The following is a 16,202-nucleotide window of genomic DNA, read 5'->3' on the forward strand; positions in this document are numbered from 1 at the left end:
AATTGTAGACCTGCACAAGGCTGGGATGGGCTACAGGACAATAGGCAAGCAGCTTGGTGTGAAGGCAAAAACTGTTGCCGCAATTATTAGAAAATGGAAGAAGTTCAAGATGACGGTCAATCACCCTCGGTCTGGCCTCAGACCTCCCGGGTGGCGCAGTGGTCTAGGGCACTGCATCGCAGTGCTAGCTGCGCCACCAGAGTCTCTGGGTTCTCGCCCAGGCTCTGTCGCAGCCGGCCGCAACCGGGAGGTCCGTGGGGCTACGCACAATTGGCATAGCGTCGTCCGGGTTAGGGAGGGTTTGGCCGGTAGGGATATCCTTGTCTCAGTATGTAAAAATGTAATAAAATGTATGCACTCTACTGTAAGTCGCTCTGGATAAGAGCGTCTGCTAAATGACTAAAATGTAAATGTAATGGAAATGTCTGGGGCTCCATGCAAGATCTCACCTCGTGGGGCATCAATGATCATGAGGAAGGTGAGGGATCAGCCCAGAACTACACGGCAGGACCTGGTCAATGACCTGAAGAGAGCTGGGACCACAGTCTCAAAGAAAACCATTAGTAACACACTACGCCGTCATGGATTAAAATCCTGGAGCGCACGCAAGGTCCCCCTGCTCAAGCCAGTGCATTTCCAGGCCCGTCTGAAGTTTGCCAATGACCAGCTGGATGATCCAGAGGAGGAATGGGAGAAGGTCATGTGGTCTGATGAGACAAAAATAGAGCTTTTTGGTCTAAACTCCACTCTCTGTGTTTGGAGGAAGAAGGATGAGTACAACCCCAGGAACACCATCCCAACCGTGAAGCATGGAGGTGGAAACATCATTCTTTGGGGATGCTTTTCTGCAAAGGGGACAGGACGACTGCACCGTATTGAGGGGAGGATGGATGGGGCCATGTATCGCAAGATCTTGGCCAACAACCTCCTTCCCTCAGTAAGAGCATTGAAGATGGGTCGTGGCTGGGTCTTCCAGCATGACAACGACCCGAAACACACAGCCAGGGCAACTAAGGAGTGGCTCCGTAAGAAGCATCTCAAGGTCCTGGAGTGGCCTAGCCAGTCTCCAGACCTGAACCCAATAGAAAATCTTTGGAGGGAGCTGAAAGCCCGTATTTCCCAGCGACAGCCCCGAAACCTGAAGGATCTGGAGAAGGTCTGTATGGAGGAGTAGGCCAAAATCCCTGCTGCAGTGTGTGCAAACCTGGTTAAGAACTACAGGAAACGTATGATCTCTGTAATTGAAAACAAAGGTTTCTGTACCAAATATTAAGTTCTGCTTTTCTGATTTATCAAAAACGTATGTCATGCAATAAAATGCAAATGAATTACTTAAAAATCATACAATGTGATTTTCTGGATTTTTGTTTTAGATTCCGTCTCTCACAGTTGAAGTGTACCTATGATAAAAATGACAGACCTCTACATGCTTTGTAAGTAGTAAAACCTGCAAAAACGGCAGTGTATCAAATACTTGTTCTCCCCAATGTATATATTATATTTTTTTTACATAATCTTAATAGAACCCAGAGATTTTCCTGGTCAGGTTACATGGTTAGGAAAAACTCAAGCCCCTTTATATACCAGTTGTGGACGCACCAGGGCCGTTCCAGGCAATGACCTCAATTTGCATGCCAAAAAACAGCTTCCCCTTTGATGCAGCCAGGGCCTTTTCCTGGTCCTCCTGCTGGCGAAAGAACACTAGTCCATAGCGCTCTTCTAAAGCTCCATGGATTTGCACAGACGTCACCTTTCCATACTTCTTGAACTCATGGAACAGGCCATCCTTTAGACTTGTATCTGAAAGCAGAGGGAACAAATGCTAAAATAAATGTTGACTTAATACCTTCAGGTGCATACAGAGTGACTAATTCTTATCTGCAGTACAAAAATCAACAATGTAATTAACTCAACAAATTATATTAATACCAAAACCTAACGGTGTATTGCCCAAATGTAGCGTGGAGTAGATAATGTATGGTATAAACACAGCAGCAGTGGTGTAAACTACTAAAGTAAAAATATTTTAAAGTACTTTTACATTTTTGGGTGGTATCTTGCCTAGTTAAATAAAATATGTATTTGTACTTCACTATTTATATTTTTGACAACTTTTACATTCCTAAAGAAAATAATGTTGTTTTACTCCATACATTTTTCCTGACACGCAAAAGTATCCGGTACAATTTGAATGCTTAGCAGAACAGGAAAATGGTCCAATTGACGCACTTATCAAGAAAACATCCCTGGTCAGCCCTACTACCTCTGATCTGGCAGACTCACTAAACACAAATGCTTCATTTATAAATTACGTCTGTGTGGCCCTGGCTATCCGTACATTTTTAAAACAAGAAAATGAAGCCGTCTGGTTTCCTTAATATAAGGAATTTTAAATGATTTATACTTTTGATACTTATATATATTTAAAACCAAATACTTTTAGAGAAGTAGTATTTTACTGGGTGACTTAAATTATACTTTAGTAATTTTCTATTAAGGTAACTTTACTTTAATTTAAGTATGACCTTTGGGTCCTTTTTCCCTTCACTGCACAGCTGAAGGTGTCAAATCCTCACCTGTAGAACGCACAGGAAGATTCTGGACCTTGACACCAAAGCTTTTTCGAGGCTCATCCTTGTCAAGGGCAGATAAAGGCAGAGATAAAGGTGCAGGGATGGCAGCAGACTGAACTGAACGTGCTGGGGAGCCATCACTTGAACAACTGCTGGAATCACTGCTGCCAAAGAGGAACACAGAGGCTTAATGAAAAATAGATTAGTGTGCACAGAATCTCATACATCCGTCATAAGAGGAGCAAATCACTGTAAAGAACTGATGACTCTGATATTGTGTGCTTTTGTCTGAAATTTACATTTAAAAGACATCTCTATACACAAAGATATTGATATAGCTCACAGATGCGATATAATGGATTGGCGATGATTCCGATATATTACGGGTGATTCTCATGAAACCAGTTTTAACAATGGCAGTAACAAATTGAGTTTCGAAAACTGATGCATCTGCAACAATCATTCTGAAGACTAAGATGCCTAGTTTATGGCACAGTGTTTAATTTTACATAAATTGTAAATTTTTTACCGAAATGAGCCCAATTAAATTGTCAGGTAACTTTATAAAATGTTGAATAAAACACAAAATATGTTGCTGTAGTTTGTCCATAAATCATACAAGTTATATTTATTACTTAAAACAGTGTCTGTGGATGTTTCTCATTACCATAACACTTTAAGTTGCTATAAAAAAAATACCAATCAATTTTTAAATCAAGTTTAATTCACCCATGATGCATCATCTAGAGGAGTAGTCCTTAGATGAGCACAAGTTATTTTAATTTATATGCCTTCAGAATGAGGATCTTCTTCTCAAACACCGCTTTAAGACACTTGGCCTTTCACCGAAATGACAAAAAAGCTCCAATTGGGAAAAACTCCGAAAACCATTACCTTACCAACATGGAAGCATGAATGGGCTTTAGTGATGGTCAATTGTTTGCTGACTCAATGTCTGTCTCCTATTACTTTCAGATTGAGCTTTCATTACCGAAACACACATCTCATTACTGAATAATTTTTTAGGTCTGTTTCTTTAATTAAATTAATGAAATTCTAATGTATAGTCAATGGGTGTGCTGTGCAGGTAACTTTTCTTATTTACTAGGACCACTGTTACAACTATTGAATATATATTTTTTGTAAAACATCAAATAAAATTGTATTAGTCACATGCGCCGAATACAACAGGTGTAAATTTTACAGTGAAATGCTTACTTACGATCCCCTAACCAACAATGCAGTTAAAAAAAATACAGATAAGTATAATAAATAAAAGTAATTAAAGAGCAGCAGCTAAATAACAATAGCAATACCATATACAGGGGGGGTACTGGTACAAAGTCAATGTGTGTGGGCACCGGTTAGTTGAGGTAGTATGTACATATAGGTAGGGTTATTGAAGTGACTATGCATAGATGATAACAACAGAGAGCAGAAGCAGTGTAAAACAAAGAGGGGGAGGGGACAATGCAAATAGTCTGGGTAGTCATTTGATTAGGTGTTCAGGAATTTTATGGCTTGGGGTTAGAAGCTGTTTAGAAGCCTCTTGGATCTAGACTTGGCGCTCCGGTACCGCTTGCCGTGCGGTAGCAGAGAGAACAGTCTGACTGGAGTCTTGGAATATTTTTAGGGCCTTCCTCTGACACCGCCTGGTATAGAGGTCCTGGGTGGCAGGAAGCTTGGCCCCAGTGATGTACTGGGCCGTTCGCACTACCCTCTGTAGTGCCTTGCGGTCGGAGGCCGAACAGTTGCCATAACAGGCAGTGAAGCAACCAGTCAGGATGTTCTCGATGGTGCAGCTGTAGAACTTTTTGAGGATCTGAGGACCCATGCCAAATCTTTTCAGTCTCCTGAAGGGGAATAGGTTTTGTTGTGCTCTCTTCACGACTGTCTTGGTGTACTCGGACCATGTTAGTTTGTAAGTGATGTGGACACCAAGGAACTTGAAGCTCTCCACCTGCTCCACTGCAGCCCTGTCGATGAGAATCCGCGGTCATTTTTCCTGTAGTCCACAATCATCTCCTTTGTCTTGAACCCGTAGTAGAAATTGTTGTCCTGGCACCACACGGCCAGGTCTCTGACCTCCTCCCTATAGGCTGCCTCTGACTGTGGTGGTGTGTAAAAAGGTGGTATGTCAATTTAGAAATGCATCTAAAATACCTTAGAATAACACATAACCACATCCTAACACCAATTACCTGTAAAGACCTTGGAGAAATTACTATTATTGAAAAAAGAAAATTGTACCTAATACTTAAGTCCACTTTTGAAAACACATGCACGTAATTACAGTATTTATGATTATGCTAAAGAGTATTTTAAACAATTGCATTAAGATCATTGATTTTAGTATTTTGTAAAGCATTTGGGATTTACAAATGTACCGTTTTTCAATGGCAAACAATGCAACACTAATTTCCGAAAACTGCTCATCATTACCGTAATAAAACAATATTTAATATCACGAAAAGTCAAATGTATACTTTAGGAATTTTGGATGAATCTGATAGTGTCCCTTTTGTTCTTTATCAAAAATGTGTACATAAAAATAGCATACATACAGTTGTAGTCGGAAGTTTACATGCATACAACATATTTAAACTCAGTTTCACAATTCCTGACATTTAATCCTAGTAAAAATTCCCTGTCTTAGGTCAGTTAGGATCACCATTTTACTTTAAGAATGTGAAATGTCAGAATAATATTAAAGATAATAATTTATTTCAGCTTTTATTTAATCACATTCCCAGTGGGTCAGAAGTTTGCATACACTCAATTAGCATTTGGTAGCTTTGCATTTAAATTGTTTAACTTGGGTCAAACGTTTTGGGTAAGCTCCCACAAGCTTCCCACAGTAGGTTGGGTGAATTTTGGCCCATTCCTCCTGACAGAGCTGGTGTAACTGAGTCAGGTTTGTAGGCCTCCTTGCTCACACACACTTTTTCAATTCTGCCCACAAATTTTCTATAGGATTGAGGTAGGGCTTTGTGATGGCCACTCCAATACCTTGACTTTAAGCCATTTTTCCACAACTTTGGAAGAATGCTTGGGGTTATTGGCCATTTGGAAGACCCATTTGCAACCAAGCTTTAACTTCCTGACTGATGTCTTGAGATGTTGCTTCAATATATCCACATAATTTTCCTACCTCATGATGCCATCTATTTTGTGAAGGGCACCAGTCCCTCCTGTAGCAAAGCACCCCTACAACAGGATGCTGCCACCCCCATGCTTCACGGTTGGGATGGTGTTCCCTCGGCTTGCAAGCCTCCCCCTTTTTCCTCCAAACATAACAATGGTCATTATGGCCAAACAGTTATATTTTTGTTTCATCAGACCAGAGGACATTTCTCCAAAAGGTACGATCTTCGTCCCCATGTGCAGTTGCAAACCATAGTCTGGCTTTTTTATGGCGGTTTTGGGGCAGTGGCTTCTTCATTGCTGAGCGGCCTTTCAGGTTGTTGAAATAGGACTTGTTTTACTGTGGATATAGATACTTTTGTACCCGTTTCCTCCAGCATCTTCACAAGGTCCTTTGCTGTTGTTCTGGAATCGATTTGCACTTTTCGCACCAAAGTACATTCATCTCTAGGAGGCAGAATGCGTCTGCTTCCTGAGCGGTATGACGGCTGTGTGGTCCTATGGTGTTTATAGTTGCGTACTAAAGAGGCACTGAGTTTGAAGGTATGCCTTGAAATACATCCACAGGTATACCCCCAATTGACTCAAAGTATGTCAATTAGCCTATCAGAAACTTCTAAAGCCATGACATCCTTTTCTGGAATTTTCCAAGCTGTTTAAAGGCACAGTCAACTTAGTGCATGTGTAACCGATGTGAAATGGCTAGCTAGTTAGCGGGGTGCGCGCTAATAGCGTTTCAGTCGGTGACGTCACTCGCTCTGGGACCTTGAGGTAGTTGTTCCCCTTGCTCTGCAAGGGACGCGGCTTTTGTGGACCTGTTGGTAACTATGCTTCGTGGGTGTCAGTTGTTGATGTGTGCCAAGGGTCCCTGGTCGAGCCCAGGTAGGGCGAGGTGAGGGACGGAAGCTATACTGTTACACATGTAAACTTCTGACCCACTGGAATTGTGATACAGTTCATTATAAGGGAAATATTCTGTCTGTAAACAATTGTTGGAAAAATGACTTGTGTCATGCACAAAGTAGATGTCCTAACCGACTTCCCAAAACTATAGTTTGTTAACAAGACATTTGTGGAGTGGTTGAAAAACAAGTTTTATTGACTCCAACCTAAGTGTATGTAAACTTCCGACTTCAACTGTACATACACAAGTAATTATGACAAAAAACAAGATTCAGAAGGTTGTGTTGCGGTAATGAGATATATTACAAAATACATTAACTTAGGCCTTTTCATTAGGTGAGCAATGTTAAATATTACAAATACATTTGTTTCCCACTTTTTTTGGACTTCGACAACTGTTGTGGTAATGAGAGTGTTTGTATTGATAGTTGTGGAAATTGTGGTTAAATGCATAATATCTGATCAATAAACATAACAATTATGAAATAGATAACTACAGATGCTAATCTTATTGATCCAAGAGGAATTATGGTGTAGAATCAATTTTTTTGGTAATTTTTTTTTGGCAAGTGCCAGTTTTGTGAGAATCACCCAGTACACTCAACAACAATCATGTTGAACAAACTTCTATATAAAGTTGGAAATAATGAAGGTTACCCTAGCATAAAGGGATATGTAATACCATTACCTGTCTGAGTGGCACTGTTCTCACAATTCATACAAATGGAATCAAATCTGTTGAGATTGTTTATTTCTATTTATATGTTGAAGCAGAATATTCTGTACATCTGTTCCCTGTGTTGGTGAATATATGAGTTATCCATGAGTGCATTCAGCAGATCGTGCCCATATGGATTTGAATCAAATCACCATGACTAACAACCAAGGTTTGAGAGCAGCTGAGAACTACAATAGATCACAAGTGCATAGATTCCAATTTTAGAAAACAAATGACTCACAGGTAGATGACAAAACGGAAAGACACTGGCTTTTGTAGAGCAAATAGAGAGCAATTTTGAAATTATACTGCTTGTGTTGTTAGATGGAATAATATATTTTATAACAGAAGTAACAGAAAGGGAGCAAAAAAAAGGAAATGTTTTAGAAAATAAATATGAGCCGCAATCCTCAAATGTAATAAAAATAAAACAATTACTTTCGTATTTTCATTGTACAGTTCTACCATTCCATTTCAATCTCTTGTGAGATGGTAATTTATTTTGCTTTGCTAACCTATGCTAAAAAAACCATTTCATATCACAGTATACTGTCCCACAGTGGTAAACATGACCAATAGATATGTTCACACTTGCAATAGACATTTCATAAGCCGTGCATCCCTGTAGTAGTACACCCCACTATTCTCATGCCCTTCTCAATTTTCCAGCCTTCCCTCTGCTATTTGTTTGCCTCTGCTCCTCCTTCTTCACTCAGACACTCCCATAAGTGCTGCTTATGGAGCCTGGCCTGTGGTAGTGGGCAAGGAGCCAGCAGTGGCTAGAAATTTCCAGTTCTAACTGGATCTCACGGAGGGAGGGGGGCATTACCCATACACAGAGGTGGGCAGTGAGAAAATACACCAGCAGTCTCCAAAAATTCCCTGTAGCATTTCTTCCTGAAACCACCAAGCATGCCAAACTGCACAGTCTGTTGTGTCAGATCGCAATGCTCTCAAATAACCAATGAAACTGCTTAAATTATAGAACCTACTTATTCTTGCATATTTTCACTGTCATACCATAGCAATTTACTTTTTGAAGCCGGTTGTTGGAATTTGTCGTCACATTTATACCAGATTTCCAAGGAGTTACTTCGGCTCAAGATTAGTGGGGCTTTAAATTCTAGCCCCCTCAAATTCAAAGCTGGACCTCAAAGCCAGTTCCACAGCTTTTTAATTCGTCACCTCTAATCAGGGACTGATTTAGACATGGGACAGCAGGTGGATGCAATAATTATCAGGTAGAACAGAAAACCAGCAGTACTCTGGACCTCCCAGGGTAAGATTTGAATACCCTTTTATTAGCATTTCACACCCAAATCTTTTAAGGAATTCTGTGGGTCTGAGAGATTCACACCGAATAAGCAAAAGTGGAAATAGTATTGTTCAATTTTTAAAAAACCGAATTAGAACCATTTTCTACTATTGAGTTCATTGCATTACATTCATCAAAACCAAGTTGGTGCACAATGAACAGGAGTTCTGATGCTAATAATGCTAACTAGCTTTAATTTCACTCAGAAGTTTGTGAGCCAGAGGCGCTTAAACTATTATCAATTTGAGTTGAGTGCATTCAAATCATATGGCACAAGCAAGATGAATAAGCTAGCCCTTTAAGTTCTTGGAGGGGCATACTTTTAATAACAATTGGTTATCATAAAGCATTACATAAGGGTGATTCCTCACAACTCTAGAACAAAACACCTTGATTTTGGGAATTTTCACCAAATTTTATCTATAGAAGGGTCCTTTGGAGGAAGGATTGTTAACATATTTTTTTTACATTTGTATTTTAAAGGAATACTTCGGGATTTTGGCAAATTAGGCCCTTAATCTACTTCCACAGAGTAAAATGAATTTATGTACAGTATACCATCTATATGTCTCTATCCAGTATGAGGGAAGTTGGAGGTAGTTTCATGCTAGCAGATACTATAGACTTCCAGTAACTGCACTGTCCAAGTTACAGTAGCTATTACAATGAATAGAATACCATGCTATTGTTTGAGAGTGCACAATTATGAACTCGAAAATGTATTAATAAACCAATTAGGCACATTTGGGGAGTCTTGATACAACATTTTGAACAGATATGCAATGGTTCATTGGTGCAGCAGGTAGCCTAGTGGTGAGCGTTGGACAAGTAACCAAAAGATGGAAGATCGAATGCCCGAGTTGACAAGGTAAAAATCTGTCGTTCTGCCCCTGAACAAGGCAGTTAACCCACTGTTCATAGGCCGTCATTGAAAATAAGAATTTGTTCTTAATTAACTTGCCTAGTTAAATAAAAGGTTAAATAAAACAATTAAAAAAACAAAAATTAGTCTAAAACTTTGCACACACTGCTGCCAAAATCAAAATTTCGCCTGGGCTGGAATAATACATTATGGCCTTTCTCTTGCATTTCAAAGAAGGTACAAAGAAATTAAATTTAAAAACATGTTTTTTTCTTTGTATGATCTTTTACTAGATCTAAATGTGTTATATTCAACTACATTAACTTCACATTTCCACAAACTTCAACGTGTTTCCTTTAAACGTTATCAAGAATATGCATATCCTTGCTTCAGGTCCTGAGCTACAGGCAGTTAGATTAGGGTATGTCATTTTAGGTGAAAATTGGGGGGGAAAGGGTCCGATCCTTAGCATAATTGAGATAATTAAATGAAGTTGGAAAATGTGTGCTATTTTGGCCTCACCCAGGCCTTCTTTAAAAACTCTATAACGTTTAATCTTTAAGAGCTACAAAGCACAAGTTGGTGTCATATAAAGCTTTACTGCTTGCTCTGTAATATGAGTAGTATTTTGATTTCAATTTTTTTCCCCCAACCTTTATTTAATAACCAAGTAGACTAGTTGAGAACAAGTTCTCATTTACAACTGCGACCTGGCTAAGAATAAAGCAAAGCAGTTCGACACATACAACAACATAGTTACACATGGAATAAACAAAACATACAGTCAATAATACAGTTGAAGAAAATCTATATACAATGTGTGCAAATGAGGTAAGATAAGGGAGGTAAGGCAATAAATAGGCCACCATGGCGAAGTAATTACAACATACCAATTAGACACTGGAGTGATTGATGTGCAGAAGATGAATGTGCAAGTAGAGATACTGGGGTGCAAAGGAGCAAGACAAATAAATACATATAGTATGGGGATGAGGTAGTTGGATGGGATATGTACAGGTGCAGTGAACTGTGAGCTACTCTGACAGCTGGAGCTTAAAGCTAGTGAGGGAGATAAGAGTCTCCAGCTTCAGTGATTTTTGCAGTTCGTTCCAGTCATTGGCAGCAGAGAACTGGAAGGAAAGGCGGCCGAAGAAGGAATTGGCTTTGGGGGTGAACAGTGAAGTATACCTGCTGGAGCGCGTGCTACGGGTGGGTGCTGCTATGGTGACCAGTGAGCTGAGATAAGGCGGGGCTTTACCTAGCAGAGACTTGTAGATGACCTGGAGCCAGCCACAGAGAATCACCAGCAGCAAGAGCAACCTCATTGATGTATACAGAGAGGAGTCGGCCCGAAAAATTGAACCCTGTGGCACCCCCATAGAGACTGTCAGAGGATTGGACAACAGGCCCTCCGATTTGACACACTGAACTCTATCAGAGAAGTATTTGGTGAAACAGGCGAGGCAGTCATTTGAGAAACCAAGACTGTTTAGTCTGCCGATAAGAATGCGGTGATTGACAGAGTCAAAAGCCTTAGCCAGGTCGATGAATACGGCTGCACAGTAATGTCTCTTATCGATGGCGGTTATGATATCGTTTAGGACCTTGAGCGTGACCAGCTCTGAAACCAGATTGCATAGCAGAGAAGGTACGGTGAGATTCAAAGTGGTCGGTAATCTGTTTGTTAACTTGGCTTTCGAAGACCTTAGAAAGGCAGGGTAGTATAGATACAGGTCTGTAGCAGTTTGGGTCTAGAGTGTCTCCTCCTTTGAAGAGGGTGATGACCGAGGCAGCTTTCCAATCTTTGGGGATCTCAGACAATACGAAAGAGAGGTTGAACAGGCTAGTAATAGGGGTTGCAACAATTTCGGCTGATCATTTTAAAAAGAGAGGGTCCAGATTGTCTAGCCCGGTTGATTTGTAGGAGTCTAAATTTTGCAGCTCTTTCAGAACATCGACTATCTGGATTTGGGTGACGGAGAAATGGTGGAGGCTTGGGCGAGCGGTGCCGGGCAGTTGACCAGGGTAGGGGTAGCCAGGTGGAAAGCATGGCCAGCCGTAGAAAAATGCTTCTTGAAATGATCAATTATAGTGGATTTATCGGTGGTGACAGTGTTTCCTAGCCTCAGTGCACTGGGCAGCTGGGAGGAGGTGCTCTTATTCTCCATGGACTTCAGTGTCCCAAAACTTTTTTGTTGAGTTTGCACATTTCAATAGCACATTTCTTAAAAAAGTATGAATATTGAAAATATACCATTTTGATTTGGGTAGTTTTTCTATATATTGTCCAACATAATATACTCTACGTGCATGTAAAAGTTCCAGAGTGGGATCTCTACCTTTAAAGTTATGATCCAATTTTTAAGCATTGCCAACAGAGTGAATGTAAAAATTGATTAAAAATTGTCACCCTCTGCTAGTGATTTGCAGGATGTGCAGGTGTAAAAGGAGGGCTGTGATTGTCTACTATGCCAATTTCGGCCCACTCGGGAACTTTGATATGCCATTAGAATATATTATGTAAAAAACATTTTTTTAAACAAATTGACAAATCAAATTGTTTAATTTCAATTCAAGTTTTATATATTAATTTATTAATGTAAGAACATGGTTATTGAAATCAAAATACTACTCATAATGCAGTATAAGCTGTAACGATTCATATGACACCAACTTTTGCTTTGTAGCTTTTACAGATACCGATGAAGTCATAAAGGAGGCCTTGGTAAGGCCAAAATGGCACAAATATTCCTACTTAAATGAATGTCTCAATTATGCTTTAAGACACAAATGTCAAATATATGTAAACAATCCTCTCTCTAAAGGACCCTTCTATAGATCACATTTTATGAAAATCAAAAAAAATGTATGGTCTTGTTCTGTTCTAGTTTCATAAGGAATCACCCATAACTAAACTCAGCATAAAAAAAGAAACGTCCCTTTATCAGGACCCTGTCTTTCAAAGATAATTCGTAATAATCCAAATAACTTCACAGATCTTCATTGTAAAGGGGTTAAACACTGTTTCCCATGCTATTTCAATGAACCATAAACAATTAATGAACATGCACCTGTGGAACGGTCGTTAAGACACTAACAGCTTACAGACGGTAGGCAATTAAGGTCACAGTCATGAAAACTTAGGACACTAAAGAAGCCTTTCTATTGACTCTGAAAAGACCAAAAGAAAGATGCCCAGGGTCCCTGCTCATCTGCGTGAACGTGCCTTAGGCATGCTGCAAGGAGGCATGAGGACTACAGATGTGGCCAAGGCAATAAATTGCAATGTTCGTACTGTGAGACGCCTAAGACAGCGCTACAGGGAGACAGGATGGACAGCTGATTGTCCTCGCAGTGGCAGACCACGTGTAACAACACCTGCACAGGACCGTTACATCTGAGCATCAGACCGGCGGGACTGGTACAGAACGGCAACAACAACTGCCCGAGTTACACCAGGAACGCACAATCCCTTCATCAGTGCTCAGACTCTCAGCCTATTGCGGACAGAGGCTGGACTGAGGGTTTGTAGGCCTGTTGTAAGACAGGTCCTCTCCAGACATCACCGGCAACAATGTCGCCTATGGGCACAAACCCACCGTTGCAAGTGCTCTTCACTGACGAGTCACAGTTTTGTCTCACTAGGGGTGATGGTCGGATTTGCGTTTATCGTCGAAGGAATGAGCGTTACACCGAGGCCTGTACTCTGGAGCGGGATCGATTTGGAGGTGGAGGGTCAGTCATGGTCTGGGAATGTGTGTCACAGCATCATCGTACTGAGCTTGTTGTCATTGCAGGCAATCTCAAAGCTGTGCGTTTACAGGGAAGACGTCCTCCTCCCTCATGTGGTACCCTTCCTGCAGGCTCATCCTGACATGACCCTCCAGCATGACAATGCCACCAGACCTGTGCGTGATTTCCTGAAAGACAGGGATGTCAGTGTTCTGCCATGGACAGCGAAGAGCCCGGATCTCAATCCCATTGAGCACATCTGGGACCTGTTGGATTGGAGGGTGAGGGTCCCACCAGAAATGTCTGGAAACTTGCAGGTGCCTTGGTGGAAGAGTGGGGTAACATCTCACAGCAAGAACTGGAAAACCTGGTGCAGTCCATGAGGTGGAGATGCACTGCAGTACTTAATGCAGCTGGTGGCCACACCAGATACTGACTGTTACTTTTGATTTCGACCTCCCCTTTGTTCCCGGGACACATTATTCCATTTCTGTTAGTCACGTCTGTGGAACTTGTTCAGTTTAATGTCTCAGTTGTTGAATCTTGTTATGTTCATACAAATATGTACACATGTTAAGTTTGTTGAAAATAAATGCAGTTGACAGTGAAAGGACGTTTCTTTTTTTGCTGAGTTTAGGTTTCATTTTGAGGTTAACATAACTTTGAATGTGGGTGGCTAAGTACAACATTTTGGTGGCTAACTATGCTTCTTGTTTAAGAAACATTTTAGGTTTATTATTTCATTGAGCAAGTTGTAAAGCAGAAAGATGGGCACAGAGACACCATGTGATAACTGCAGGGGACAGAATGCATGAAAGTGAAACTAATGAGCACTCGCTCTACCTACCTGCCACTGGTGCTGCTGCTGGTACTGCTGACTGAGTCGGAACTGGAGGAACAGCTGCGAGAGCCAGAGCCACTGTGGGAGCGTGGAGGCCGGGATGCCTGAGTCGACAACCTTTGTGGAGAGGGGTTACGTGAATGTGTAGAGTGTGGAGATCGGCTGCGACTGTCGTGGTAAGACCGATCTCTACGCCGACCTCCCTCTTCTTGGTACAAATCCCTGTGAACTACGCTGGCCAGTATAAATGGTTCTCTGGCACGAGGCTCATATCGAGGTTCTGGTGTATCAAAGTGGCTTGGGCTCCGGCTATGTGAACGATAGTATCCCACACCAACCGATGAAGATCCTCCACTTCCTCCAGCCACAGCCCCTCCACCTGTTCCACTGACGCCAGCACCTACAACCCCTCCAACGATCCCTGCAGAGACAGCCCCACCACCTCCACAGGCAGTTCCAGTCCCAGAGTTAAGCGTTCTCTCCCTGGTATCTCGGTAATAGTCTGTGTCGTAGTGACGCTGCCGGTCAAAGCTGCTGCTAGCACGCTCGTGATGACCATAGGCACTGTGATCATACGCTCGATCCCGACTTTCAGCAGTCCTGAGTGACAGGGATAGGGATGGAAGGAGAAAATGGCGAGAGAGAAAGAAAGAGATACACATTATGCTTTTTGACACTAATTACAAAACTAGTTGAGCTTCACACGGTGGTAAATAAAAGTATATCAGGTTATCAAATAACTAAAACAGCAGTCAAGTTGAGTGTTCAAATGGGGTATATGTTTGAAACGGTATACAGTAAACATTTCAATTGGCATATCATACTTTACATTAGCAAGATATTTAATTTAAAATATTTGTAAAATGTTCTAATGAATTCATATCGGTCATTATTTGTTACAGAATTTGTCACCTATATTTGTCTAGATACTTTCAGATTATCTAAATGAAAATGTTTAACTGCTACTAACTAGGCATTGCAATTTATATCAAATCTTTCACTTGTTTGAATTTTATTCTAGTATTTTGATGAACATCCAAATCTTCTGAATTGGAAAATGTATTGAAAACTGGTAAGAACCTAAATAAAAAGGAGTAGATATTTTAGACACCATATTACATGTACTCGACTGAAAAGCAGAAAGAAAATAAATTAGTTGATATATTTATGGCCCATAATATAGAGCACACCCTGATCTGGAAAAACAAGAGTCTGGGGCCTTCACAATGGATTTAATGCTAAAACCTAAACGCAAAAAATATATACACTACAGTTCAAAAGTTTGGGGTCACTTGGAAATTTCATTTTTTGTCCATTAAAATAACAAAATGTATCAGAAATACAGTGTTGACATTGTTAACGGTGTAAATGACTATTGTAGCTGGAAACGGCAGATTTTTTTATGGAATATCTACATAGGCGTACAGAGGCCCAATATCAGCAACCATCCCTCCGGTGTTCCAATGGCACGTTGTGTTAGCCTTTTGAAATGATCAACTTGGATTAGCCTTTTGAAATGATCAACTTGGATTAACTATTTGATCATTAGAAAACCCTTTTGCAATTATGTTAGCACTGCTGAAAACTGTTGTTCTGATTAAAGAAGCCATAAAACGGGCCTTCTTTTGACTTGTTGAGTATCTGTAGCGTCAGCATTTGTGAGTTCGATTCTAGGCTCAAAATGGCCAGAAACAAAGACCTCTTCTGAAACTCGTCAGTCTATTCTTGTTCTGAGAAATTAAGGCTATTCCATGAAAAAATTGCCAACAAACTGAAGATTTCGTACAATGCTGTGTACTACTCCTTTCACAGAACTGCGCAAACTGGCTCTAACCAGAATAGAAAGAGGAGTGGGTGGCCCCGGTGCACAACAGTGCAAGAGGACAAGTACATTAGTGTCTAGTTTGAGAAACAGACACCGCACAAGTCCTCAACTGGCAGCTTCATTAAATAGTACCCGCAAAACACCAGTCTCAACATCAACAGTGAAGAGCCATATCTCAGACTGGCCAATAAAAAAGAAAAGATAAAGATGGGCAAAAGAACACAGACAAGGGACAGACAAATCTAAGTTTGAGGTGTTCAGATCACAAAGAACATTTGTGAGACGCAGA

The 16,202-nt window shown here is 40.8% G+C and overlaps 1 protein-coding gene across 4 annotated transcripts in view; it reads right to left on the reverse strand.

Annotated features, from left to right (window-relative positions):
* Positions 1-16,202, reverse strand: part of spen (spen family transcriptional repressor) — a 46,323-nt gene that overhangs the window by 17,803 nt on the left and 12,318 nt on the right. Inside the window, exons 3-5 of one of the 4 annotated variants that reach the window (XM_055931789.1) lie at positions 14,095-14,688; positions 2,577-2,734; positions 1,600-1,800 (exon numbers count right to left, since the gene is read on the reverse strand). In XM_055931789.1, the coding sequence (XP_055787764.1) occupies positions 1,600-1,800; positions 2,577-2,734; positions 14,095-14,688 (953 nt within the window). Of the gene's footprint in view, positions 1-1,584; positions 1,801-2,576; positions 2,738-14,094; positions 14,689-16,202 lie in introns of all 4 variants that reach the window. The other 3 variants (XM_055931787.1, XM_055931788.1, XM_055931786.1) reach the window with 3 other exon arrangements.

Source organism: Salvelinus fontinalis, chromosome 8 (assembly GCF_029448725.1).
Source record: "Salvelinus fontinalis isolate EN_2023a chromosome 8, ASM2944872v1, whole genome shotgun sequence".
Classification (NCBI taxonomy): domain Eukaryota; kingdom Metazoa; phylum Chordata; class Actinopteri; order Salmoniformes; family Salmonidae; genus Salvelinus; species Salvelinus fontinalis.